We start from the raw sequence: 25,534 nt of genomic DNA, 5'->3' as shown, positions 1-25,534 counted from the left end.
CACATATAATCAGAGTACGGACAGCTGACTGGCTGATTAATGGCCTCAGCCTGGCTGGCATGCCTGGATATAGATGCCGCCCGAGAGCAGAGCTGCTATTAGTGGCGCTTGCGATATGAGGGTAGAATAAACAGAATCAACAGGCCTGTCAACAACATGGCCGCATCTGAACCAAGTCGGCCTCATGCTCACTCAAAACCATCTGGTTCCAGGCCGGTTCAGAATAGGAAAGTGTTGGACATATATAGTCTGTCTGACAGGGAAGGCAGCAGACAAAATGTGGGCGAAATAGGAATTTATTTTCTATTTTCGTCAGTCACCAGGTTATTGAACCACTGTGTTTAGAAAATGTGGTTAAGTGGTGGTTAAATGCGAGCAAGGGTCATATTATTTCAGGGGTTAGAGGAGATACACTTTCTAGCAATCTGTCAGCAAAATGAAAACTTACATTTCTTTTCTTCAAAAACAAGAAGAAAAAAAACGCAGTAACAAAGGATCATTATGAAAGTAGGACTCACTAAAGCTGCAGTTTATTGATTCTGAGACATGCACCAGTAATAAGAGTTTAAGCAATTACTGATATAAAGAGGTTAGATAAACAAGCACTTCATTTGAAGATCATTCAAATGTTTGAAGTGTGGAGCCTCATTTGCCTCTGGTATCTGTCTATGCAGACCCTAATGCCAGCCAAAGGCCACAAATATGGTGTAGTCACATGCTTTTTGCTAATATTTCTGTCAATGCAGAATCCTGAATTCCATCCAAAAGCCTGCAGACATGGGCAGCCCCCTTTCCTTTCAATCTGTTGTTATCTCCAAGATCACAGCGTCTGGCAAGAGCAAAGCCAAGCGGTAATGTCTCCTCCGTGTAGATGGCATCTGCACAGGCTGACGACCTTTCAAAGCACTTTCCACTTAATTATCTTCGAGCTGTCCTTTCATGTGGAAGTCATGAGAGGGAAACAAAGGGCCATAAAACTGGTCAAACTAAAAATGATATTCTACACTGAGGCTAATAAGGGCTCGTATTTCCCAGCAGAGGATGTCACTTTTGCCTCTTTTTGCAGTTTTCTATCGTAATCCTTCCCTTATTATGCAATATTAAGATTTATAATGCATATGTTTTGACACAAAAGGATTATAGACACAGTGTTCATGCTGTTTTGAAGCAAAAACCGGCAAGCTTGTAAAACTGTTCCGAGATATTAGTGCAATAAAATAAGACTTCTAGAGCAGCGTTACATGACAATTTGACACTCATTAAACTGCTGGAAAATACTTTCTACCCTCCTACATCTGCCTCATTCCTCAGTGCTCCAGTATAGGCAACATCCAGCCCACACACTGGAAGGTTTTGGTTGAACCTTGCTCTAGAAAAAGCCAGAGGTCAAAATCAAGTTGACCGATGTGACCTCGGCTGACCAGAGTGACGAGTAAGGACCGTGCCGAGCCTGTCCTGCGGTCGGGGAGAACCGCTTCAGTTTGGTAACAAGGGGAAAAGCTTATATCCTGAGTGAGCGCTGCGGGCACTCAGCACCAGACAATTATCTGCAAGCCCAAAACGTTCCATAATAACAACGGCAAAAGGCTGGAAGGAGAGGAAATGAAAGTAAGTGGAAAGGTTTCTTTTTTTTTTTTTTTTTTTTTTTTTCTTTTTTAGATGTAAAAATGATTCTGCAGTTCAAAAATAAAAGAATTCCGACCAAATAAACCGAGCGGATATGTGATACTGTGAGCGTCATTCCTCTGCATCGTCAGACAATGAGGGCAGGAATGGCAGGAACACACACTTCATTCGGACACACATTACAGCTGGAATTCTAAAAATAAGGTCACACACATGGAAAACCAATGTGTGCTGCCTAGCCTGGTTTCCTAGATTATCAAAACTCTGGAGCTTTGTTTACATGATTAATCAGACTCAAATGAATGAGGGATGACTAACAAAAATGGATCCACCCCAATTTGCTTCAACGGCAGCATGCCAAGTTTTTTTTCCAACAGAGGTACTGGGTTTGGTTTGGTTTGATTCTGTCACAAAACGACCTACACATTACACACTTTGACATATTCACCAAGAAAACTAAAATAAATACATCTAATAACAAAAAGACATGCAGATACACAAAACGAACAAAATAAGCAAAAGGAAGTACAGGGATTTTCTTCTTTTAATTGGAAAATTTGTTGTTAGAAAAATGTTTGTTGTTAGGAAAAAGTTAATCTAGCAACAAGGACTTCAATGTATTGGCATCTTTTTATTTTTTTTTATTTTGATTATGGCTGAAACTATATGTCGAAAAGTCGACTAAGTTCATACTGAGTTTACTATCAGTTTGAGGAAGACTTTGGATTTAATTATTTGGGTTTCAAGGACGCACAGCTACAAGTATTGATTTGTTAATGCCAATGCAAGTTGATACATTCACTGTCCTTGATCTTTATCTTGCACATACACACATATAAGGACATTACCAGGCCAGCACTGAGAGGCGCAGGAGGAGCTTCTAGCCTCGGGCCACTAGCATCGTAAACAGGGACACTGCCCAAGACTGTCCTCACTACCTTCAGTGCATGTTAGAAGCAGGGAGATTCTATAGAAAGGCGAAGTCCCTCCTCTGATCCTGTTTGAATTGAGCCATGAATTACACATATGATGTCCATCAATTTAAAGTACTCATATTATGCTTTTTGGCTTTTTCCCTTTCCTTTATTGGGTTATATATCTTTTTTGTGCACGTTATAGGTTTACAAAGTGAAAAAGCCCAAAGTTCACCCCAAAGGGACTTACCATCTCCAACAGAAAACACTGTTCACAAACTGCCCCAAACAGCTCTATTGTAGTCCAGCCTTTACTTCAGAGACAAACGTGGTCACTTTGGAACACACGTTATAATGCTCGCCTAGCTGCTAGCATGGCACTCCCTCATACTCTGCAACTGACTGGCTAGTAGTCCTTACCTAGCTACTATGCATGTGTTACTCCCAACAAAGATGGAACAGAAGTGAGATGTCTCACTCTGTAGCTAAAACAGAGAGCTCAACACACAGGGTGAAAAGAGGAGCTGCAGCAATGTGCAGTACAACAAAAATATGATGTTTTTTGAAAATTAAACCATGTAAACCTATTCTGATATAACCTATACTAGGGCTGCACAATTAATCAAATTTTAATCACGATCACGATTTTGGCTTCCCACGATCAAATTCACGTGATCGAGCAATATTTAAAATGATTCATTCCGTTCATAGAACGCTCTGTATCAAAGTTTTTTTTGTTCCAAAGCTCCGTAAACCACTCTCTGATCACGTGCCTCCATGAGCCAATCAGAGTTGTTCCCTGCATCGCGCAGCTTAGTTTAGATGTAGACAGTCATAGAGGACAGAGTAACGTGAGGAAAATTCCACAACAGATAGCAGTCGGTCATAAGTCGTCACGAGGTTTACCAGTTTACCAGTAAATGCAACATTTTGTCCCGTCTGTGTTGTTTTTCAGACAGCAGCAGTGACCAGTGCTAGTTTGAGTCTTTTAGCTCAATACTTTAGCGGCAGACTGTTGAACGTCCCGCTGTTGGAATCCTCTACAGTGAAATACAGTCACACTACACCGTTTAACTGTCAGCATTTTAGCCGTGTTTAATCCAGTTACTACTGTAGCTAACGGTAGGCTAACGTTAGCTGCTGTGTAACGTGTTATTAGTGTTAACTAGCGTGACATGCAGCATCAGAGCGCAACGCAGACATTTAAGGGGCACCGTAATCCGCGTTGCTATTTCGTCCGGTAGATACCGGGCACCGCTGCCATATTGGCACCGGATTTTAACATGCGCTGTTAACGTGAACAGAAAATTGCGTTGCTTGTATCTTTTCACGGCAAACGCGCATGTTTGGAAAGCGGTCGCACAACAGCTGAAATGGCATACTCCTTCATAGTATCCTTCGACAGAGGAGGAATGTAGCACAATATGGATGTGAAAGCTGTTATGATTAGCCTATGTGACAATAAAATTTGTTTTGGTTAAAATCAACAAATCGTGATAATTAATCGTGATCAATATATTGATCAAAATAATTGTGATTATCATTTTGGCCATAATCGTGCAGCCCTAACCTATACATACAATGATGAACCTGAACATGAGCATAATATGAGCACTTTAAAAGAAAATTTTGCAAGTGAAGAAATTCACAGTTTGTCGTAGGTTTGTCACAGTACCACTTAGTTTTGTATGAAACCGCTCAGTGAACTACATACTGTATCTCGTCTCGCACAATTTACGTCACCCTGCTTGATGCTCGGCTTGTTTGCTAGCTAGCTAGCTTAGCTATGTTCCACAACACATGTAACATTATCTTACTTAATGTCTTTTATCCAGCGTCTTTTTCTTTTTTTTAAGAATCTTTTTTGGGCTTTTTTGGCCTTTATTTGATGGGACAGAGGGGACAAAGGGCCTCGTTTAGTTCGGTTGAATCGACCTAGAGTTCGTTTGCCCCGCTGGTGTTGTTCGTTTGGGGAGGTGAGAACGCGGCAATCGAACTCTGGCGCGCACCAAAAGCGGACCAAACAAGCGTACCAAGACCTGCTTGAAGAGGTGGTCTCGGTACGCTTTCAATCGAACTCTGGAGCGCGTCGTTTGTGGTGAGAATGTGATCCGTACTCGAACCGCACCAACTATACACTACTATACTCCGCAAGTCTGAGCTGATGTCTCCTGTAGTCAGGTGTGTTTAGCAATCTGCGATGCAGAAGAGCAGCAAACTGTAGCAGCTTGCAGTGTTTCTATTACAGAAATAGACTGCAGTCAAGCTCGGCGTCCGTCACTCACATCTCTGTGTCAAACCAGCTACAACTAAAATTGGAGACAGACGCCGGCAGAGCGAAGTCTCGGTGACCAGAGCATACGTAGTAACGTCTCTCGCGAAACAATGTCTGATCGTTTTAATGAAATGAGCTGGTTTGACCATGGAGATGCAAGAAATATTCACTAGTCCAGAACACAGGACCTTCTTCCTGTATTTACTTTCTTGCTCCCGCACCCAGACACATCCGACCAATAACAGGAGTGGACGTTCTAATCTATAGAGGCTCCAACTCACAGAGCATCCTGAAGCAATGCTCTCTGTCACCTCAAAATCATGTCGGGCAGTTCTTGGCGAGACCTTTTAAACACACAGCTTCTGTTTAGCCAGATTCTGGACTTTCAGCCAAAACTATGTGGACTAGATGGCAGGCGGCATGATGTGCCACTGACACAAATAAACATCAGTGCAGGCCCCAAATAAATAATTCTCTTCCGGTGTGCTGTGTGGCAGTCGAGCATCTGGCATCTGGAAGAGTGGTTTTTAAAAGATGTCGAGCTACTACTGTCAAAATACTGTATCCGGTAGATATTTTTTATTCCTGCTTTTATAGTGATGCTGCAGGACGTCGCTGCTTTAGAGTCGTGACTATATTGTATACAGCTTGTTGCTGTGAGAGATCAGAGTTAAGACCATAGCCCTCTGGAGACCACGGCCTCTCACATCTGCACAGCTCAAAACCAGCTGCATGTAACTCAAAAATAATTGCTTCCTCCGCAACTTCCAGGACAGCATGATGTGTGTGCTATCTTGTGTGCTCCTCCCTGCAGGGATGGCAACTAAATCAAGATTTTGCAACCATTTATCATCAGCTGGCTTTGTAGTTTTTTGTTAGTATTAGTGCCGTGCCCGTTCAAAACATGCCTGTTCACAACAGGCCGATTGCTTGGCCCATGTTATTGCTGCTTGCAGCTTTTCTCATCATAACACCTTCACACTCGACACTGGGCTTCCTTTGGTCCTGAGCAATACACCTGCCTTGACATAGTTGCGTCCCCTAGCAATGCTAGAGTATACAAGTCGTTTGCTAAGAGCTAGCTATTTGGGACCAGGCTATTTCCAGGAACAAAAGTGTTCATTACAAAAGTTACATTGCTGAAGACGAGTAAAACTTGCAACTACTTGCAATGTGCCGGTCTGCAACGTTCTGAAACCTGCCGGTGTACACCAATGCGACGAAACAAGGGTATCGTCTCCATAGCATCGGCTCTCTGTACTTTCTGTTCTGACTTCTGACTTTGCAGGCTTTTTTGTAGATAGATATAATTTGTAGCGTCCTAAAATATGAATGAGGATAGTGATAGAGAGATACTTGCTACAGTTGCATTTCTAGTAGTGATGCAACAGTGAAAACGTTTGTTTTCTCGGTTTCACTGCTTTGTTCTAACGTCGCTCCCTCTCTTTAATCACAGTCTAGCTCACTTAACCACATACCCTGCTCAAGGGCGCTCATTGAGCCTCCGTCTAAAACTCTGCCATTTCGACCAGTTGACGGTTTGTAACATAGAAATACAATGGATTATGGATAATTTTATTTCTATGGTTAGTAGTTGACTTTACCAGCGGACTTTGCTATTGGCTGTGGAAACAGGTGACGTCCCTTACGTTCTAAAACCAGCCTCTGGCGACTCGACAAGCTGAGTCGCAAGCGACAGCATCAGCTGGCTTGAGCCAAGCTGAGACAGGCCGGTTCAGACCGCTGCAACTTTTCCCTGCATCGTTTTTAATACGGTTTTGTCTCGTCGTGAATCTTTGGTCTAAACTGGGCTTAATACGCAGTGCAGAAACCATACAGCGACTGATACTTGGCAACATAACTGCTGCTGTGAATACCTATATCCTGCTTTGTGGGTTGTGTACATCAGTGTGAGTGTCTTGTGCTGGTACCGTGAGCAAAGCGGTGGACCCAGTAGTAGCAGAAGTCCGTGCCCAGGAGGGTGAACCACCAGGTCCAGGCAGAGTCCCATGGCAGCTCCACCAGGCGGTAATGGTTCCACAAGTACATGTAAGCAGTCAGCTCACAGCCTCTCATTAACAAACTGAGGGGGGAGGGAGAGTCAGAGCTCTATGTCAGTCCACAGTGTGTTAGTACAATATGCTGTTCATGTTACAGTTGTGCTGTTCAGTTCGTGTCCGTTTGAGCAAGGACTTAGGTTTGACTATAGCACACTAGGGCTGCAACTAATGTCAAATTGTCATAGTCGATTATTTTCTCGATTAATCAATTAGTTGTTTGATCTATAAAATGTCAGAAAATGGTGAAAAATGTTGATCAGTGTTTTCCAAAGCCCGAAACAAGCTGGAATCAGAGAATGTTAAAAAATGTTTGTTAAAAAAAGGACTCAACTGATGAATCGATTATCAAAATGACGGTTGATTTAATAGTTGACAACTTATCAATTAATCGATTATTCTTTGCAGCTCTAGCACACAGTTAAGTATAGCTATTTCCTGCATAGGTACTGTATACTGTATACATCTAAATCATACCAGCAAATAACAAATTATGATGAAATTGGTTATGGTGCTTTCCACAATAATGCTACTATAACTGAATAACACAATGTACCACCTGATGCACCGATTTCCTGTTGCCCACATCACATCACCTCACTATGGACGAGGTTATGGTCCTTTTAACAGCAATTACAACAATCAAAAAAAGCGTTTTCTGATCTACACGAATCACGCGGATGCCATTTATTTTTTATTGGAAACAGGAAAGGCAGCTATGATATAGATACAAAGGTGTGATAAAAAAAAGTCAAGTAGCACATTACTTTTTTCTTCTTTCTTCTTTTTTACAGTGTGACCTGACTATGAGCTGCCTAAACACTCACAGTGGGAGTCTGGAGATCATTCCAGCAGATATTGAGGTGACTCCATCACTGATGGTGACCACTGGGGCTCCTGTCTTCAGCACGCCCACCACCAGCTCCAGCACCATCAGCCCTATAAAGAAAGGAGTAGCCTACACACACACACACACACACACACACACACACACACACACACACACACACACACACACACACACACACACACACACACACACACACACACACACACACACACACACACACACACACACACACACACACACACACACACACACACACACACACACACACACACACACACACTCATGATTCAGCACTATTCCATACTGTGAAAACAAGACAGTTTCAAGTCCACTGTTGTTTTTAGCAGTTGTGTTGAGCTTGGATATTTGTCTTGGCAGATGAGCTAAAAGCTTGCAGGACTTTCATGTTTTGTGATCCGTGCTGTTTGTTTCACTGTACCAGACTGAGCAACTGGTCAAGCCACAGCGTATTGGCAATCACAAACATTTTTCTGAGCAGAACTGCACTGGTGGAAGAAATGATCTCATTGGTTGCTTTAAACATCAGTGCTAACAAACCACACCATGAAAGTCAGTTGTCTTGATGTTCACTGATAAAGTACAGCAAAACAAAGTAATAGAGATAGCGTTAAGCTAGTTAGCCTGTTAGCTAAAGTAGCCAAAATGACGTTTTGCTAGCAGGTAAAGCTTGCTAGCTGACCTTTTAAGAATAATTAAATCTAAGAAGGAAAAAAAAAAGACATTTATCTCAATTTATTTTTTTACTTAGAGGTCATTCTCTGATGTGCAAGTTTGCTAATTATCATTTTTTTGTTCCAGAAGGCTGGGGCTGTTACGCTTGGCACACCCAAAACTAAACTGATTTAAACTGTTGATGTATTTTCAGGTTTCTAAAGTTTAATCCTCAGCTTAAAGTTGTTGTTAGCAGCAACACTATTATGAGCTTGGTGATTGGAAATGCATCTTGGGAATAGTAGCTAACTTTTCTTCTTACATTTTTCTGTAAACCTTTGCCTTTTAATCAAAAAACCAGACATGTTTTAACACAGTTGTTCATCTGTTGTACTAGTGGTTCAAACAGACAGAGTTAATGCCCATTAAACTGCACAGACAACTTTGGATGACGACACATGTCGGGCATCTAAAGTTGACACCCAGTTTGAAATACTGCAAATGCAAGGGCTTTCATCAGTGGGCCATATCGCCATTGTGTTACTTAGTTCAGTGATAGGCTAGATAGTGACTTAACAGACATTTATATAAATAAAAAATCTTTGAGATCATTACTTTAATTTAAGTGACTAAAGTTAAATTAAGAAGTTCCTCTTTGTCAACAATAACAGTTTTTTCTGTATTTCCAACTTTATATAAATGCTGCACAATATGGCTGACCAATGTGTGCTCCATCAAGACAAACATGCATAGGATGTTTTTCATTTTAATTAGCAGCTATTTGCGCACAAGATGCCACATGATCTTTTTTTTTATGGCGAAAACAAAAGTTCAAATGACAAAATTCTACTTTCCAAAACTTGTAAAGAATGGATTACATTTAGTAACTAGTTATGATAAAACAAATGGTAAGCACTAAGCAAACAGTCAGTGACAGACCTCTCTTTCTAACTGTGCTGGAAGCATGCATGTAATAACCTCTTAATGGGTCTGTCAAACATGGAACAAATTAGTGAGGGACGGGGTTAGCAAACAGGTCACGACTGCGACTTCAGCGGCGTGTCGGACCTGCTGGTTAGCTTTAGCTTGAAGGCGCTCATTGACCAAGTGACTGCAGTCGTAACTGGGACACATGGCCCCGCCATGAGCGCGGAATGAAGGGCGTGACGAGACCGCACATCTGCAGGTGGGGAGGGAGGAAGTGTGTGTGTGTGTGTGTGTGTGTGTGTGTGTGTGTGTGTGTGTGTGTGGATAGAATTGAGAATGCATGTGTATAACCATAGTGTGTGCATATCCACATGTGAATGCTTCCACTTTAACATGCAGGTGTGTGATGTGAGTGTGTGTGCACAAGCAGAGGCGAGAGCACCACCAGGGACCTGCGATCACACGCAACGCTCCCAACATCTGGCAGCAGACTGCAGAGCTGCAGCCAACAAATGGGATCGCAGCGCAGGCAGACCTCCTCCAAACCCGCTGAGAGAGAGATTATCATTCTGGACGCCAGTCTAAAACCTTCCCTTCGTTTTTCCTCTCCTGTGTAGCAGATAGTTTTACCTCTGCAGCCCCACGTTTTTTGACAGGTCGGGACAAAATGAATTGGCAAGGCAAGTTATTTCTCATATTTGCTCATGTCTCTTCATTTAGTTTATGTAATTTGTCATCCATCTTTGTTTTTCCTTTGTTTCAGTGAAATATTTCCCCTAAATAGTCGCTTTTTGATCTTGCTTGCACTGAAAATGTGCATGCAAGAAAATTGTGTGTTTATCTTTTTACAAATAAACCTAAAATCACACTAAATAAAGCCTATTTTATTCTGCAGAATACAGTACTTACATCCTGTGTAGACCGTTTGTTGTGGCATCTAATTATTTGATTTTCTTTTCTTTTTGAATGCAGGCCTTACATGGAAGATGACATTTGCTAACCAGATGTCTGCATTTTCCCCAAACAGCCTTTTTATAAGGTCACGGATGACTGATGTTGGCTGACAACATGCAGGCTGACAATACACTTTTCTCACTGCTGTTTGACAAAAACAGTTTGCATTCAAATTACTGAATAGCTGAGAGACCTGGCAACAACAAACAAACCCATAATTCCAAACAACTCGAAGATTGTGTCTTGTTTTTTGTAATTCATTTGGGCTGTTGGGATCAGAGAACAAAATAATTAATGACACATCACAAACTGTAAACAGTGCTAAGTCACACGCACTCATGCAAACTTTTATCACCATCAAGCCCTGCAGAAATTACAAATTTGTTTAGTCACATTTGGTAGTGGATTATACGGACTCCTGCTGTGGGGGTAATTGTTCTCCTGCCCTGATGTGCCTCATAAAACCTCATAACAAACATGTGCTGGTAAACCTAAGTGATTGGCAACTGAGACACTGTAAACTGACAGTAAGAAGAAGAAGAAACCCCAAACTTGTTTTTAAATTGTGCATTACGTAGAAGTGGGAAATCATTCAGGAGCATTTAGATGTCTATCTGAAGTCAGAGTGTTATCTAAAACATAGTAAAAATCCCCAGATTACATCCACAAGATACGGGATTGATATCTGTGACTGTTTTAATGAGTGTGTATGTGTCAGAGTCTATATGTGATTTGTTTAGATTTAAAGATATCTTAATCTCAATAAGACTATAAAGCTTAACCTACCAAAGTTAGCAAATTAATATAAACCAGCTATTCTGGGGGTAATAATCTTGTATCTCCAAAATTTTGTAATTCTTTGGCTTGATTACATAATGACATTTAGACATTACTCTTGTAGTTGTGGAAAGGGAAAGAGTTGTATAGTTTTCTTATTCTGTCGAGAAGCATGTACACCTTCAACTGATATGAAAGTACAAAAATCCCTAAAATAAGGCTGTAGATTAGTCCGCTGCCATATTATTAATATGCAAATATTTTGATAATCAATTACTGTAATCGTTTTGGGCATTTTCCAGTAAAAAATCTCTAGCTCCAGCTGCTTCAATGGGACAATCTGCTGCTTTTCTCTTTTTTATATCATTGTATTGTGAACTGAATTTGGTTTGGACAGTTGGTCAGACAAAACAAGAAATTGGAGACCCCTTTTTCACTTTTTGTTATCACATTTCATATAAAAATGGGTAAAAAAAAAATATTCAGCAGATTAATCAATATTGTAAATAATCATTACAGCTCTGTTTGGAGATGCAAGGTTTTTCACCTTGTCGCTCAAAATCCTTGTATCTCCAATTATGGTGTGTGTGGGGGGGGGGGGATTTTTTAATAATTAGTAGACTAACTGTTGATGGTTACAACTAACGATTAAGCTATTTTCATTTTCAATTTTATCGATTTTGTCTAAAAATAATCAAAAAATGAAGCGATTATTTCAGAGATGTATACACATTGCTTCGGTAATCTTTGAAGCTTTAATTAATAGCCTACTTTTTGAATGCAGCACTTGTGTAGGCTATGTCTCTTATGTGGTTTTACTAAGGCTTTCAGTTATTCTTCCACTTCTAAATGACAAAAAGGTAAACAAATTATCACATATCGGAAGTGAGTGTGACCGAGGCTGTACCCACCTGCTGCACATACTGGGGAACATCTTCCACTTTCTGAAAGGATGATTCGTTCGGTGTGAGCATGAGAAACATGGCCCGGACCCCCGTGGAGACCCAGTCGGGCACCACAGCTCCAGCCATTGGCAGACAGCACCGTGTTTACCACTGCTCCGGTCGGTGTTGTGTACCTGTGCAGGTATTTAGCTCTCACAGGAGAGGGGCGTTCCTTTGAATTTCTCTATTCGCCGTTTAGGAACTTTGTTTTTCTCTGTTGTAAGTTAAGTAGGTCAGTCAGTTGTGAAATGGAGAGCGTGCCAGCTGAGGAGGAAACTTCACACAGTAAACCGAGTCCGTGACAGATTAAAGCTACAGGATACAGTTACTGTGATCATTTACCTACAGATCCTGCTTCGTTTCACAGGAGGCGAGTTTATCTCGGGCTGGTACTTATAGGTAGGTGTCCCACTTCGTATCGTTTTTATCTCGCGAGACTCTGTGGTGACAGCTGTCTGTGTGTTTTGCAGAGTGCACTGCCAAGTTATCCAGGGTCACACACTCTTAACGTTTTGTGTGGTGTTCATAAATGATTCAAAAATAAGATGTGCTTGAGTATGAAAAGAATAAAATGTAGGTTACTTAACAGGGAATTCTCCCTGACCCTCCCCACTGGATATCTCATTTTAACCCACCAAAATAAAGGTATTTTTAAACCTATTGGAAATTGTATTTGATGACTATAGGTCATGTTATTGAGCTAAATCAAGGCTGTTTTCCAAAGTTACTGTAAAGTTGTGCAAACATTTTGAGATGCCAGATGTTGACCAACAACAGTTATGTACAATATTTGTTAGCTGATGTTAGCTGTTGATGTTACAGATAGAGGTTTATGCTTTGTAGCTGAGGAGGCTGGTTTGGTTAGTGGTTGGTTAGGCTGCATGCTGCCAGTGTTTGCAATATCATGGCTAGCATAGCATTACTGTAGTTAACTTAGATAGGCTGGTTAGCTTGGTTCAATATTAGTTGATTGCTTATCCACGTCAAAGCAATGTTTTTGACATGTTTGTGGGCGTGTGAAGCCTGTTCACTTGCTTTGATGACTGGCAAGTAGAAATCTTGTGCTTGTGCTTGTCTTGGTGTTTGGTGTTTTTAGCCCCCAACGTCGCCTTCCAGGCAGCGCGGCAATGGTTATGTTTAGGGTTAAGGTCATAGACTGTATATAAGAATGGACCAACAGATCCCGTGTCTCTGGACGGAGACCATGGATGTATTAAGAGAACGGAGACCAGTGAAGGATATCAGAAGCACTTTTCCGGTGAGCGCCGAGCGTTACTGCGCAGCCTCCAACTGATGTTACGTGAGCAACCTGTCTGAAAGTTGTAAGTCTTCTGGTAGCTGTGCCAAGAGAAATTTTAATCATTCTGAATATTGCAGAGACGGAGAGCGTAGGTATATGTAAGGAGATAACATGGACACAGGCTAATTATTGCTAACTAAAATGCTAGTTAACATTATAAACTTAAACAGCTAATGTAAGGTGAAACTGCCTGCGAGCTTCTCCTGTACTATACGGTAATTCCTCTACTATGCGACAGTAAGTCCCGTGGTTATGACACAATCTTTAGCCTATTTTTACAAAAACGCCTGCTATAGAGCCATAACGTGAGGTACAAGGTAATGGAGCCTTCAAACATTGTCGTGTTTCTTTAGAAATAAACAATGGACAAATAAAGTCATTAGACGCTTCAGATGTAAAGTTATTCGCTGTCAAAGTGACGTCAAAATGAATGGCAGTCAATGGGATGCTAACGGCGGGTGAGTGCTTGTTAGCATCAAAATGGCACCATAGGAGGTTCGCGTTGTGAGGAGAAGCTTACCCCCTTGGTTAAGGTGAGGGTTAGCTGCCTGGAAGGCGACATTGGAGACTTAAAACACCATCGAGCACATGTCTTAGCCAAACAGTGTTAGCAAAGCCGGTCTACGGCTTATTAGAAATTCTTTGGTGTTAGCTTGCTTCAGAGGGCTGTGTAGAGTGTGTGGGTGCTATGGTGGGTGCAGGTCATGGATGTATAATATGAACTGGATACCGGACCCAAAGATGACGCAGATTCAGTCCAATGAGAGTTGCTCACCTGTTGCATATGCCAAAAAACGTTTTTAACTTCTGGGTTTAATTCCAGGGTATGCGGCCGACTGCACAGTTGGCCTAGTGCAGTAATTTTACTCTTGTGAAGCATGTTGTGACTTTGTTCTGTTAAAAGTGCTATATTAAATAAACATATTACAAAGTATTATTCTAGTGTTTCTCCAGCTGGCCCCGCCCGCGAGATTTCGTTCGGCCCGTAGACTTTACATTGTGATGACGTCACCGATTTTTAAATCACTTTTCTCAGCTAGATGAAGGTTTTACAAATATAAAACCTCCATGGATCAAATATTCCTAATAGAAAGAGTCATAACCAACCTTGTTTGCAGTTCGAGGTGTCCTGTTGACAGTTTTACAGATGTCTCTTTTACAATGGTGGTCAATGGAGAAAATGCTTTTTGGGCTGCAGGATGATTATTCATTGCAGGAGTGGCTACTGGGCAAAATTGTCTGCAAGGCTGAGTGGCGGCGTCGTATCCAGCTCATCATACATCTATGGTGCAGGTAAAGAAAGAGGTGGTCCCGGGAAACTCACACCAATTATTGAGAGAGTGACCTGATAATGTGACCCTGTACACATGCCTGCACTCACACACAGAATTTCATATTGAAAATGTTTTTGTTCTTTGTTAGTACAGGTCAAGGAATTCAGGTGAATCTGCCCATACAGTCAGTTAGGCCTCTGCACAGTAGATGAGCCAAAGCAGATACTACAATAAAGCAATGAGGCCTGGCTATGGGTTCTTTGTTTGGGTGAGGGTCCGATTCAAGGACAGTTTAAAGGTACAATAGGTCTCGGGTAGAAAGTGTGTCACCTGTTATTATAAATTTTTGATGGCACAGCCTGATACACACTGCAGGGCTTAATTATATCCAAACATTATGAAGTATTAGTGCTGTGCATCCACAGAAATGCTCACCCATTTTTTGACACGTGGATTGTGAACTGTCAACTTACTTTTAGGAGAAAATGCTAACATTAATGGCTTTGATGATCATGGAGTTCATAAAGACAGAGAACATAGCCCAGTTTTTTATTGCATACTGTTATAATACATTAGGCCCTCTGACACTGGCCTGTAGTAGGTCAATAGTTAAAGCAGGACAGCTGTTTCTCTCTTCACACATTACATCAAATGCACATATTGAAGGTTTTTAGGCTAAATGTGCCTACTTTTCTGTTGTTTTTTACAGTCAAGAATCAGGAGTCAGACAGCAGTTGATCACTGCAGGTGAAGTGGGAAGACTGTATTTGGAGGTGAGTGCGCTGTAAATAATTGTGAATATGTTGCACTTATTTCAGTTGCAATGTAAAAAAAAAAAAAAAAAAAAAAAAGGATCACATTCATCTTGCGGTTTGCTTTGTGGAGGGGAAAGAAAAATAAAATTAAAAACCTCACACGGCATGTGAAGTGCCTCCTCAAAAAAATTAGAATGCACAATCACAATGTGGTGAAAGATGAGATCACGTCAAGAAATTATTTTCAACTGGGTTTTGTAAGAGAATCTGATCCTTTGTGGGTTCTCTCTCCGAGTCTTGGCAGGAGTCCCGACCCTGCCCCGAGGCTAAGGTGAATTTAGCATGCAACCCCATCACCAGCTTTCTTCACTCTCTGCAATGTTTAATTCATTTGAGCTTCAATTCATGCACCACACGTATGGATGGATGGCGTATAGGCTAGATGGAAAAAAAGAAGTTATTGAATCATATTGAAATCAATTTACCACTGGTTAAATTAGATTAAATCTGCAACTTTTTTCAGGTTTTTAGATTTGTTTACAAAATGTCATCTCCAGGCAGAAAAGTGTTGACTAAAGAACTGTCAGTGTTTATTACTGCGTGAGCTGAATAGTGTGGGTATAAAATTATTGTTAAGGTAAGACATTACAGAGAATTATTTACAGATCATTTATATTAGCTAGGCAAATTTGATTTCCTGGCACTTGATTTGATCAAAAACTCAATTACATCGTAATTTACATTTTATACAGTAGAAACGGACTGAGGTGCAGACTGTATGTTCAACAATGCAATCAAAGCCTGCTTCTCTCAAGGCACACAACATGGAATGTTTACAACAGTTTGACTAAGTATGATTTCCAAAATGTTATGCAATATTCATTGAATTTGTGTAGCCAAAACATCACATTTCAACATTTATATTAACGCTTAAGTTTAGTTTTTAGCCAATGGCGCTTTAAAAAATAGGTCAACATCCTCCTATATGTGCTCAGTTATTGAAATTTACATTTTGCCTGCATGATGGCTCCATTATCTACCACGCGTCATTCCTCTGTATATTTGTACACTTATTTAGCATCGTTGTATGACGATGGCGAATCAGCAAACAGCAGTCCTTCTAAGGACGGTCCTGAGGTAGAGCAGGGCCTATCCTCTGAGGGTGGGGGTGGGGTGGGTGGGTGGGTGTGTGTGTGTTTGTGTGTGTGTGCATCATAAGTGAGCGTGCTCGGAGCTCTGGTCGCTGTCGTGACTGTCCTCATTGGCTAAGGAGTCTGTCGACTGGTGGAGCGCTGCGATACCAGAGAACTCTGACGGCAGCAACGTCCCCTTTTTAACATTCACCAGTTCTTTCTCTCGAGCTGCTGCCCCCTGCTGGCCGCCCTTCACTCGTTTCCACTTCATCCTCCTGTTCTGGAACCACACCTTCACCTACGGGGGGGAGGGACAGAAAATGTCAAATTCATTGCTCTTACGGTGAGAACAAAAAGTTAAACAAACAATCAAGAAGCAATTACGGAAGCCTTCCTGCTTAACAGCAGCTTTCTCTAAAAGTTTGGCAGCTATTCCTACAGCAGCAATAATGTGTGGATGTACTGTTCCATCTGCCACTTGGCGTCTACCTGTTTTTCCCTGACTCAACAGCCTCGACCGTATTTACGTCTCTCAGATTGATGATTAAGCTGTTGCTTAAAACGGTTTACACGTCAAGTAGCAGCAGAGGCCCCCTGAGTGTCGACACATGCGCCTGAAGGGAGGGAGAGGAGGAGGAGGGGGGGGGGAGGCCCGCCGCTGTCACGCAGGGCAGGGTGGGTTTATTTTTGGGGAGTGTCATTCCGAGGGGACCGAGCGGTCACATGGTCAGGACGTTAGTTGACAGCATAAACGTTTGTCTTAAACATCAGGGGCGTACGCCGTGCTGAGTATCACTTCGGATTCTTTACAAGCCTCAGGGCCTTTTCTGAGAGCCGGAGAGAGGGGCGAGAGTCCAGCAAAGGCTCATTTATGTACGCCAGGCTCTGATGTCAAAACCAAACATGTGATCCTCAAGGCTTAAGTGCAAACACTCACACACACACACACACACACACACACACACACTTATTCAGACTCACTCACAAGCACTGTACCTGCACTGCTTGACATTACACCGATAGTGACACTCATCACAACACATTGCACCAAGGAGTCCTGACCTCAGCGTCCAGTTATATCCATTTGACAGGTTCAAGGAACTGCCAATCCACTGATTTCAAAACGGCTCGTTTAGGCATTTACGGAGCACTAATGGGCCGCTCATCTCCTTCGCATTTAGAGCTTGAAACATAACACACTACTGATAATGAAATATGAAATATATATGTGATGTGTAATATATATGAAATGAAATACATTCTTAAAATAATACAACAAGCACTGAATTGGTGTGATTTCATTTCTAATCAAAAGATGTCGAGACATTTCAGTTAAAACTGGGCTATATTTTTACATATCTTAAAATGTATGCTTACCGAGCTGTTCACCCCTCCCCCAAAAAATAGTTTCCTTTCTTATGCTTTTGTAAACTCCAGACATTTAAAAAGTTTCGGCCCTGTAGCTCCACCTCTGCCATCTTTGAACATATTCCAGGTGTCAAGGCCCACAAAGACATAAAACATCCATCACATTTCTCCAAACAGCTCATGCAGCATAAATCAAGTGCTGTGGCCAAGTGTTTGTATTGCCAATATTTGCCTCAGTATCTCCTGCTGTATATTTTCCCTGACAAAACTGAGGTCACACTAATGCTGCATGAGCCGAAAAAATTTCATGCACATTTTATGCCGCTTCGAGGCACAAAAAGATTAATTGCAACAGTCTGTGAGAAGGCTGAAGTGGAATTATGATGGCAAACTCTGTGTTTGGTGGTTCTGTGGAGTTAAATGGGCTTTTGCCTGACATGGGGGAATTTAGAACGAGCCCTTCAATGTTTTTATTTTATTTTTATTTTTTTTACACCTTTTGTAATATGAAGCAAAAGCAGAGGATTACTTACACAATTTCTGACACATTTATCACTTTACATGTCACAAGTTTCCAGTTGCTCTCAGATTGAGTAAGAACCTAAATGTGACTGTGCGGGTTTACAACTCGCATTACTTTGAGAGGCCCTCAAAACACACTTGCAGACATTTTTATTGACTGGGAAGAATTCCTTAGATGGACACTTTTATCTGAAACCCCTTAGATAGTACTAAACAATTTTAGCATGGGTAGCCGAGTGGGAATTGAACCAAGTCCTGACAACATTACTGACATTCTTAGCTTCAGCAGAATGGTTTTAGTTTCTGAGATACCACAGATTTTATTTTGAGACATTTAAGACCTGTTGACCTTTCTCATGGCAGACATTGTATGTGATTGCCATAAAAGCAGGTGTAGCTAATAACATAAATGGTGGCTCTGTTCCATTTAGGTGTCCCAGTAAGAACCAGCATGCACAATGAAAAATGTGCAATCTGTATAGTTTTTTGTTTAGCGTGACATAAGATACATAGATCTACATAAACATGATATTTAAGGCTCACACATGTATATCTTTGGGATCTTAAGTTGTGATTTACATCTGTGGCACCACCTGAAGCTCTCTTCGCGCTTCTCACTCCCGTCTGTTCTTTACATTCAATCCACACTGTATCACACTGCAAATATCACTGGCAAGGTGTCAGCTAAGTGTGACTTACAGCTTCCAAACGGGTGTCAGAGAACAACAGGCTGTAAACCGTTTCCTTCCCCCAACCATTTGTCTCTTGTTATTTATTTCATGTGCCTGCATTTTACAGCAACCGGCCCACGCTCAGAGACCAATTCATGCACGCAGGGGTAGTGGGAGAGAGGAAGTGCCTTGCTAGACAGCACTTCCTCAAACCCTTCTCCCTGCCTTGGCTGTGGCCTGCTTGAAAGAATAGACAGGCACATCTGGAATATGATAGTCCCGTCACACAGCCACATCTGGAGCACAATAGGCCTCGCACCAAAATTACAAAAACACAGTAGCGAGCTGAAAAGCCTCCTTGTCGTCCCGAGGCCGCCTCTGTTTTCACAACATGGCATTAATGTGCTAATGGGGGGGGGTCATATTATCTGAACCCAGGGGAAAACAAAGCTGCGGTGGGTAGGAACATACTTGTCTTTCAGTGAGGTCGAGGTTGACGGCGATCTCGTAGCGCCTTAGTCTGGTTAGGTAGTTGTGGTGGGCAAACTCGGCCTCCAGCTCTCGGATCTGCTCCTTGGTGAACGCCGTTCTATCCTTCCTGGGTTTGCTGCTCACGTCTGACTTGTAATTCCCGTCCTGGGACTCTGAAACCAAACACCACACAGGTTTCTGTTTCCACTCAGATTTATATGCAAAGAAAAATAAAAAAAAAAATGAAAGTGAATGTTATGTGGCAGGTGCAAGTCAGCAGGGGAAGAAAAGAGGCAAGGAAGAGAAACAATGGGAGCTGTCATTCACACTTTATTGTTCAGTCATTGTTTATGAACACTTTAAGTGGCTGGAAGGACTCACGGGCGGCTACACACATGTGTCTGACTTTGTGGCAGCTGCGCTGTTACAATAGGCTGGCCCTTATACTGCCAGCATGGGTTTAATTTGTCTTGAAGGAATCTGCTGCTACAACAACCAAGCAAATGGAACAAAAGCAGCTTTGCAGGATGCATGATATATATCCTAGTTTCTTTTTACTTTAGAACTCACAGGCTGCTCCTCATTTGGTGGCAAAAGTACCACTATTTTTTCTTTCCTTTTTCAGCTTTGTGTCTTCTGATTCACATTTTCGCTGCAGATGTCGGAACGCCAGTAAAATAATGAATTATGTACAGTCATTTTTTAAATGGGGAAATTACAGGCAAAGAAAAAATCTATGCCTACATAACATCAAATGTCATAATAGGGTCATAGATAGAATGCTGGGGAAAATCTTATGATGTATTACCATTTAAAAAAACATTGGTACTTGCAAGCTGGTACTTGCAATATATTAGGCATTTCCTTCACAAAAATGTGGTAAATGGATATGGAAAAAAAAGTAAATAAAATTCCCCAGCATGTGTCGTCTCCACTTCTGCTCATCACCCCAGAACAATACTTTTAGTTTTGTTATTTCCACAAACTTTCCAAAGTAAACACGCATGGTTAATTTGCCCTCCCAAACGTTCCTATTGTGAGCAGCCTTTGTGGTTTCTCTGTTGGACGCGCTTCAGTTGCACATTGCATTCGAAGGCAGCAGCGATTGCATGTTAATTCATCTGTGGTCCTGTTTCCTTAGTGTGTGTTAATCCAGCAGGCCTGCGTCAAGCCAAACTGTAAATAGTCCTGCAGCCCAGAGCCAGACTCACAAATGGTGCGAAGCCCGAAGCCACGTCAGAGAAACAACTATCTCTTCACCTAAGATTTCCACCCGGGGAGGGGGGTGGGGGGGGGGGGGGCGGGGACGACCCCTGTCGGTTCTGTTTTTCTATCAGAAAGAGGATCTTCCTTCTAATTAAGTGTGTGTTTTTTTCTGAACTAAATGGCTCCCTTGAGAGGCTGATGAGAAGATGAGGGGTAAACTGAAACTGCTCTCCAAAAGTTATATTTGTGTGGCACTTGCACCGTTTTAGAGCCAAAGACAAACGGGTATATAAACTGCAAGAATTACCACATGAATTTTATGAAATGAAACAGATCATTGCTTGACCCGCAGCCTGTGTCCGGCTCCCCCTTGACCTTGCCTTTCCCTCCCTCCCTGTAATTTCAAACCGAGTGCTCCAAACAGAGTGTGGCTGATTGAAGCGGGCCTTAAGACGTATTTATCCGCTCTCTCTCTCTCTCTCTCTCTGGTAAACACAGACATTGTGTAGAGAGAAATAAAAGAATAACACAGCCAGCTGGTTCAGAGCAGCAGGACTGAAGTTAAAACGAGCGGCAGGCTTTTATGACACAGCCACTACACCACAGCAATTAGGTCCCCGCTGTAACTTTCATCTCTCCACAAAAAAGGAGGAATAATATGAGAAAAATACACGCAGCCAGACAGGGCACGTCATTTAGGGTTGCCCAAATGAACTGAGCTCTGTGCAAAAGGGACCCTTGTCAAAAATGATGTCTTCTTAAGAAAGTAAGAATGGACGGAAAGAAATGTGACTTTTTTTTCTTTTCTTCTTCCCCTCATGGTGGAAAATTGCGTGTTAGTTGTTTTCCCTCAGTGAAAGTTGTGATTCTTTTATTTTCCTTTGGTAAAATAATATCACAGCGGCACACACAAGAATGAAGTCAAATCCACCGACACATCCGCAATGTTTCTCTAAAGCTTCTTTTAGGAAAAAAAGTGTCTGCCAGCGAGAGGCCTTCAGCACCTCACTCCTCCTTTTTTACAACACCGCCTCAACAAAATAAGACTTCAAGCACCTTTTATTGTTCCACGCAGAAAACCTAGTAACTTTTTAAAAGGACGACCACTCCCTTGACAGCATTAGTCTATGCAAATATAACCCATGAACTCAACCAAAGTGCACCAACCCGACACTCAATAGGACTAAAACTCTCCGGCTTGACCACAAAAAATGAGCCGGTTCCGCAGAAACCAGACACCCAAAATACCAAGGAGCTGGCTCATCTCATTAGCCCACCCTGCGGCCTTCCTTGAGGAAACAATCACAACCGAGTATTAGACACAGAAAGTTGAGATGATTCATATTTGAGCTAAACCTAGCATGGAAATGAGCTCTCAGGTTTTGTTATTATTTCTGTATCTGAATGCAGGTTTCGCTCAACTTTCTGGTCCAGATGGTTGAAACCTGATCGGGGCTCTATCACATGCAACTGGCAGCGGTGTGATATTTAGACAGCTGATTGAGTCAGCAACATAGTTAGCCCCAATAATCAGCATGATTGGTGTTAGCGTGGAGGGAATGCACGGCACATATGTAATGAGTATGCAGTAAAGTATTGTTACAGGGGAAATGGGATTTGGAGGCAGGGGCTCGGTTTCCAAATGATTTGACAAAGGAGCAAAGGAAATAGGAGGTGGTGCGTTGAATTTGTGGCTTAAATATACTATTGCAACATTTTGCATGAGGATAATATTAGCCATATTAGGCAGACAGAACTATAAAACAAACAAACATAGAGCTCTTGAAAGGCTCAATGTGTTACACCATTTTGGAATATTCGGTGTTGCATGAATCTGTAATTTAACCATGACATCTGGAGTTCCTGCTAAACCAGTGAGTAATGTCAATTTTAACTGTGCGTTCCATTATTTGGTATCATAACCTGAATTATTACAAATACATGTTTCCAGTGCAGTTACACTGTCTATTAATTACAGACAGTCCTTGAATATTTTGCACCCCGTGGCTGTAAACTGCAGCAACAGCCGGCCTGTCAGAGGGGATAGACGCTCTCTGAGTCGACCACCAGCATCCTGAGCGAAAACTAATCACATGCAGGAATATCAGTCAGTGGTCAAGTGCAGGTGCTACGCTGTGCATACAAAGAGGCCTTTAAAAGGGAAGACGGGAGCGTCGCTGAGGGCCCGCAATCCTCAAATGGACAGAGAGAACGGCGAGCACACTTTCCCTGGAAAACTTAGAACTCTCACTAATATCACGTTCCCTGCAAGAACTCCCACGACCCGACCCCGGCAGTTTGTCACAGCGTGATTGATTATTGTGGTGACTGCAGGTTGGAAATGTCCCGCAGGTCATCAGGAAGGTGTTACCTATTTGAGTACAGTCAGAAAAAAAGGGATTTGTTCATAAATGTGCAAAGAAAAAAAAAAAAAGTTTTCTCTGTTGGTTTGAATGTGTGTAGGCTACATTATTAATTTACAGGTGATATAATTCAAGGGCAGTGTAAAGCCTTAAATAGAGCTTCATACTTTACACAATGGTCAGTGACTTTTAAGAGGTTTACGATCAGAACACCAGCACCCGCCTAAAAGTGCCGAGTCACAAATTTTACAAAGTCACAAATTTCCTAAAAACTAAGAAAGTGACCTTGAAGCTCACAGCTCTGGTGCACTTCACTGTACAGAACATACAGTACAACTGTTGACTATTTATGCAAATATATATCCATTTTATAAATCTGTATTTCAGAGCAACAAGTAAACATGGCATAATTAGGGTTTATGTGGTAATAAAATAATTTATAATAAAAAAAATATGCATTTATTCTATAGATAAAATAAATCAATAAAATCAATATCACATCCTATTAGTACACAGATACTTCAAATGGACCTTTGCAATCATTTCGTTTTATTTCAGGAACCCTGACTGATTTATTTTACCTACCAGATTTAGACTAAGAAAAAAGGCTGAAAAGGCTGCGTCTGTCGGGTGTTTAGTGTGGCGTGAGGCGCCGGTGTAGTCTTTTACAATCCATGACATTAATTCTTTACTGTGTGCCTCATTTTCTGCCCTCTGAAGAGCGTCGCAACAAACCAGATGTGATTTTTAAACAAAACATGGCAGTAGTCAGATGTGCCCACGCAGTTACGATGTGGCCTTTGCACCACGCTTCATTTCGCCCGCTGCAACAGCCTCCCTGTGTGTCAGCCGACACCTACAAACTGCTTCTCAGACACTTTTTTGTTTTCCTATCAGAGCTGCACAAATCTCAACACTTATGAGCTGTTGAAAGATTCAGAATGACACGTTCAGATGTTTGTGTAATTCTAGAGCTCTTGCATGGAATTCCTTCAAACGCTGATATTTATCTTACAAAAAGACTGAACAAAGAGACATTGGAAAGGTCTCCAAAGAATGTTATATGACGTTTTTTAGTTGTGCAATTTGTCACACACAGCTTATTTATTCATAATATGTGTAAAAGGAATATCTGAGGGATAAAATCTCTGCCATTTAGAGAGTAGTGGCTCTAAAAACTGAAGTAAAAAATCTCTGATCTCAGCGCCTCTTACCTGAACTGTCACTTTTCCTTTTGCCGTTCCTCTTCTCAGCCTCAGCAGGTGACAGAGTCTGTCTGCCAAAGTCGGCAGGCACACAGGAGGCCCCTGTAGGGGTGCTGCCGATGCCCAGACTGGGGGTGCTGGCGCACACACTTGGCCCACCAGGGTGGCCCAGATCTGGGGGTGTTGTCCCGGTGTCGTGGGTTGATGAGTGGGAGTGCGGGTGGCATAGGTTGTGGCGTGTGCTACCACCAGGTGACGGCATCTGTGGGATATGCCAAGATGCATGGTGCTGAGGCGGGTGGTGATGCTGCTGGGAGGGCAGGTGGCCGCGGTGAGGGTGGTGGTGGTGGTGGTGCTGCCCGGGAAACAGGCCGTCGTCGACCGGGTAGCTGGAGATGATGCAGGGAGAAGGGGAGGAGGTGGAGGAGGAGGAGGATGAAGAGGCCAGGTCAGGGTAGGAGACGTGGTCGGAGCGTCCGTGCAGAGTCAGGGGGGACTGGGTGAAGGCGGGATGCAGGGCCTGCGCCGGGGCGTGGGGGCTCCGCAGGCAGCCGAACAGTGTGTGATCCATCGCGTGCAAACACACACGGCCCTCCAGGAAAGGTGAGAAGGGCAAGTAAAAGAGGGTAAAGTTACTAAATCAACCAAAAAAAAAAAAAAAAAAAAAAAAAAGAAAGAAAAATCTAAAAAGATCACAAGCACATATCCAAGATGCTTTCTCTTTTTCCTGTGACTATCCCAAAACTTTTGCCTCCAGTTAAAACAATTCAAATAGCCTACTCTCGGTTAGTCAGAGCAGAAAGCAAAGTGTGTTTTGAAATGGGTGTCCTGTGGTAATCCGGAGCGTGCGGCCAGTTGCCAGGCTGTACAGGATAAACAGTTAGCCCAGGATAAGCTGCAGCAGAGCCTCTCAGATGTCAGGAGGAGCAGGGGACTGGAGCTCGAGGCTGGGAGCAGGAGGTGGTTCCTAGGAACTGCAGAACGAGGGGAGCTGGCGGAGGGGATGTTATAAATAGGGTGTAACGTGAGAGGGAGGCTGGGTCACAGACTGCATACGCGCTACTGACCACATACATATGATCACCCTCCAAAAAGCACAGCACAATAAATCTGTACTATTAAAATGGCTGAGCCTCAGGAAAGAGGGCAATTTATTTTGGACTTGGAGCTGACCTCCGGTGGCCATCTTTTTCCCCCCTGCAAGAAAACAGCCCTAATGGTTCATGGGTGGGGCTGGGAAGGGGGGGGGGGGGGGAGGAGGAGAGATATT

The 25,534-nt window shown here is 42.3% G+C and overlaps 2 protein-coding genes across 3 annotated transcripts in view; both read right to left on the bottom strand.

The window, feature by feature from the left end:
* Positions 1-12,432, bottom strand: part of agmo (alkylglycerol monooxygenase) — a 67,795-nt gene extending 55,363 nt beyond the window's left edge. The window contains exons 1-3 of the mRNA XM_031279536.2: positions 11,964-12,432; positions 7,700-7,830; positions 6,747-6,898 (exon numbers count right to left, since the gene is read on the bottom strand). Of these exons, the coding sequence (XP_031135396.1) occupies positions 6,747-6,898; positions 7,700-7,830; positions 11,964-12,083 (403 nt within the window). The 5' untranslated portion in view covers positions 12,084-12,432. The remainder of the gene's footprint in view (positions 1-6,746; positions 6,899-7,699; positions 7,831-11,963) is intronic.
* On the bottom strand, positions 9,569-25,292 carry meox2a (mesenchyme homeobox 2a). 2 transcript variants are annotated; one of them, XM_036006494.1, is made up of 4 exons: positions 24,274-25,292; positions 19,491-19,663; positions 16,524-16,756; positions 9,569-9,644 (listed from the first exon to the last, which is right to left on the bottom strand). In XM_036006494.1, exons 1-3 carry the CDS (start codon positions 24,833-24,835, stop codon positions 16,538-16,540), a joined length of 954 nt encoding a protein of 317 aa, XP_035862387.1. In that variant the 5' UTR covers positions 24,836-25,292; the 3' UTR covers positions 9,569-9,644; positions 16,524-16,537. The 2 variants fall into 2 exon arrangements, with proteins under 2 accessions (XP_035862387.1, XP_031135398.1); XM_031279538.2 differs by lacking the exon at positions 9,569-9,644 and having other exon boundaries at positions 15,104-16,756; positions 24,274-25,290.
* Positions 25,293-25,534: the final 242 nt, after the last annotated feature.

The sequence above is a fragment of the Sander lucioperca genome, chromosome 10, assembly GCF_008315115.2.
Source record: "Sander lucioperca isolate FBNREF2018 chromosome 10, SLUC_FBN_1.2, whole genome shotgun sequence".
Classification (NCBI taxonomy): Eukaryota; Metazoa; Chordata; class Actinopteri; order Perciformes; family Percidae; genus Sander; species Sander lucioperca.
Note: the sequence above shows the minus strand (reverse complement) of the source record. Positions and strands in the feature narration are given on the sequence as shown.

Bases quoted from the DNA above. Each gene is read 5' to 3' on its own strand.
- meox2a (XM_036006494.1), bottom strand. From the start codon at position 24,835: ATGGATCACACACTGTTCGGCTGCCTGCGGAGCCCCCACGCCCCGGCG. The intron at 19,664-24,273 runs GTAAGAGGCGCT...GTTTGGTTTCAG, and splicing joins AAGGAAAAGTGACAGTTCAG to AGTCCCAGGACGGGAATTAC. The intron at 16,757-19,490 runs GTATGTTCCTAC...TCCCCCCCGTAG, and splicing joins TCGACCTCACTGAAAGACAA to GTGAAGGTGTGGTTCCAGAA.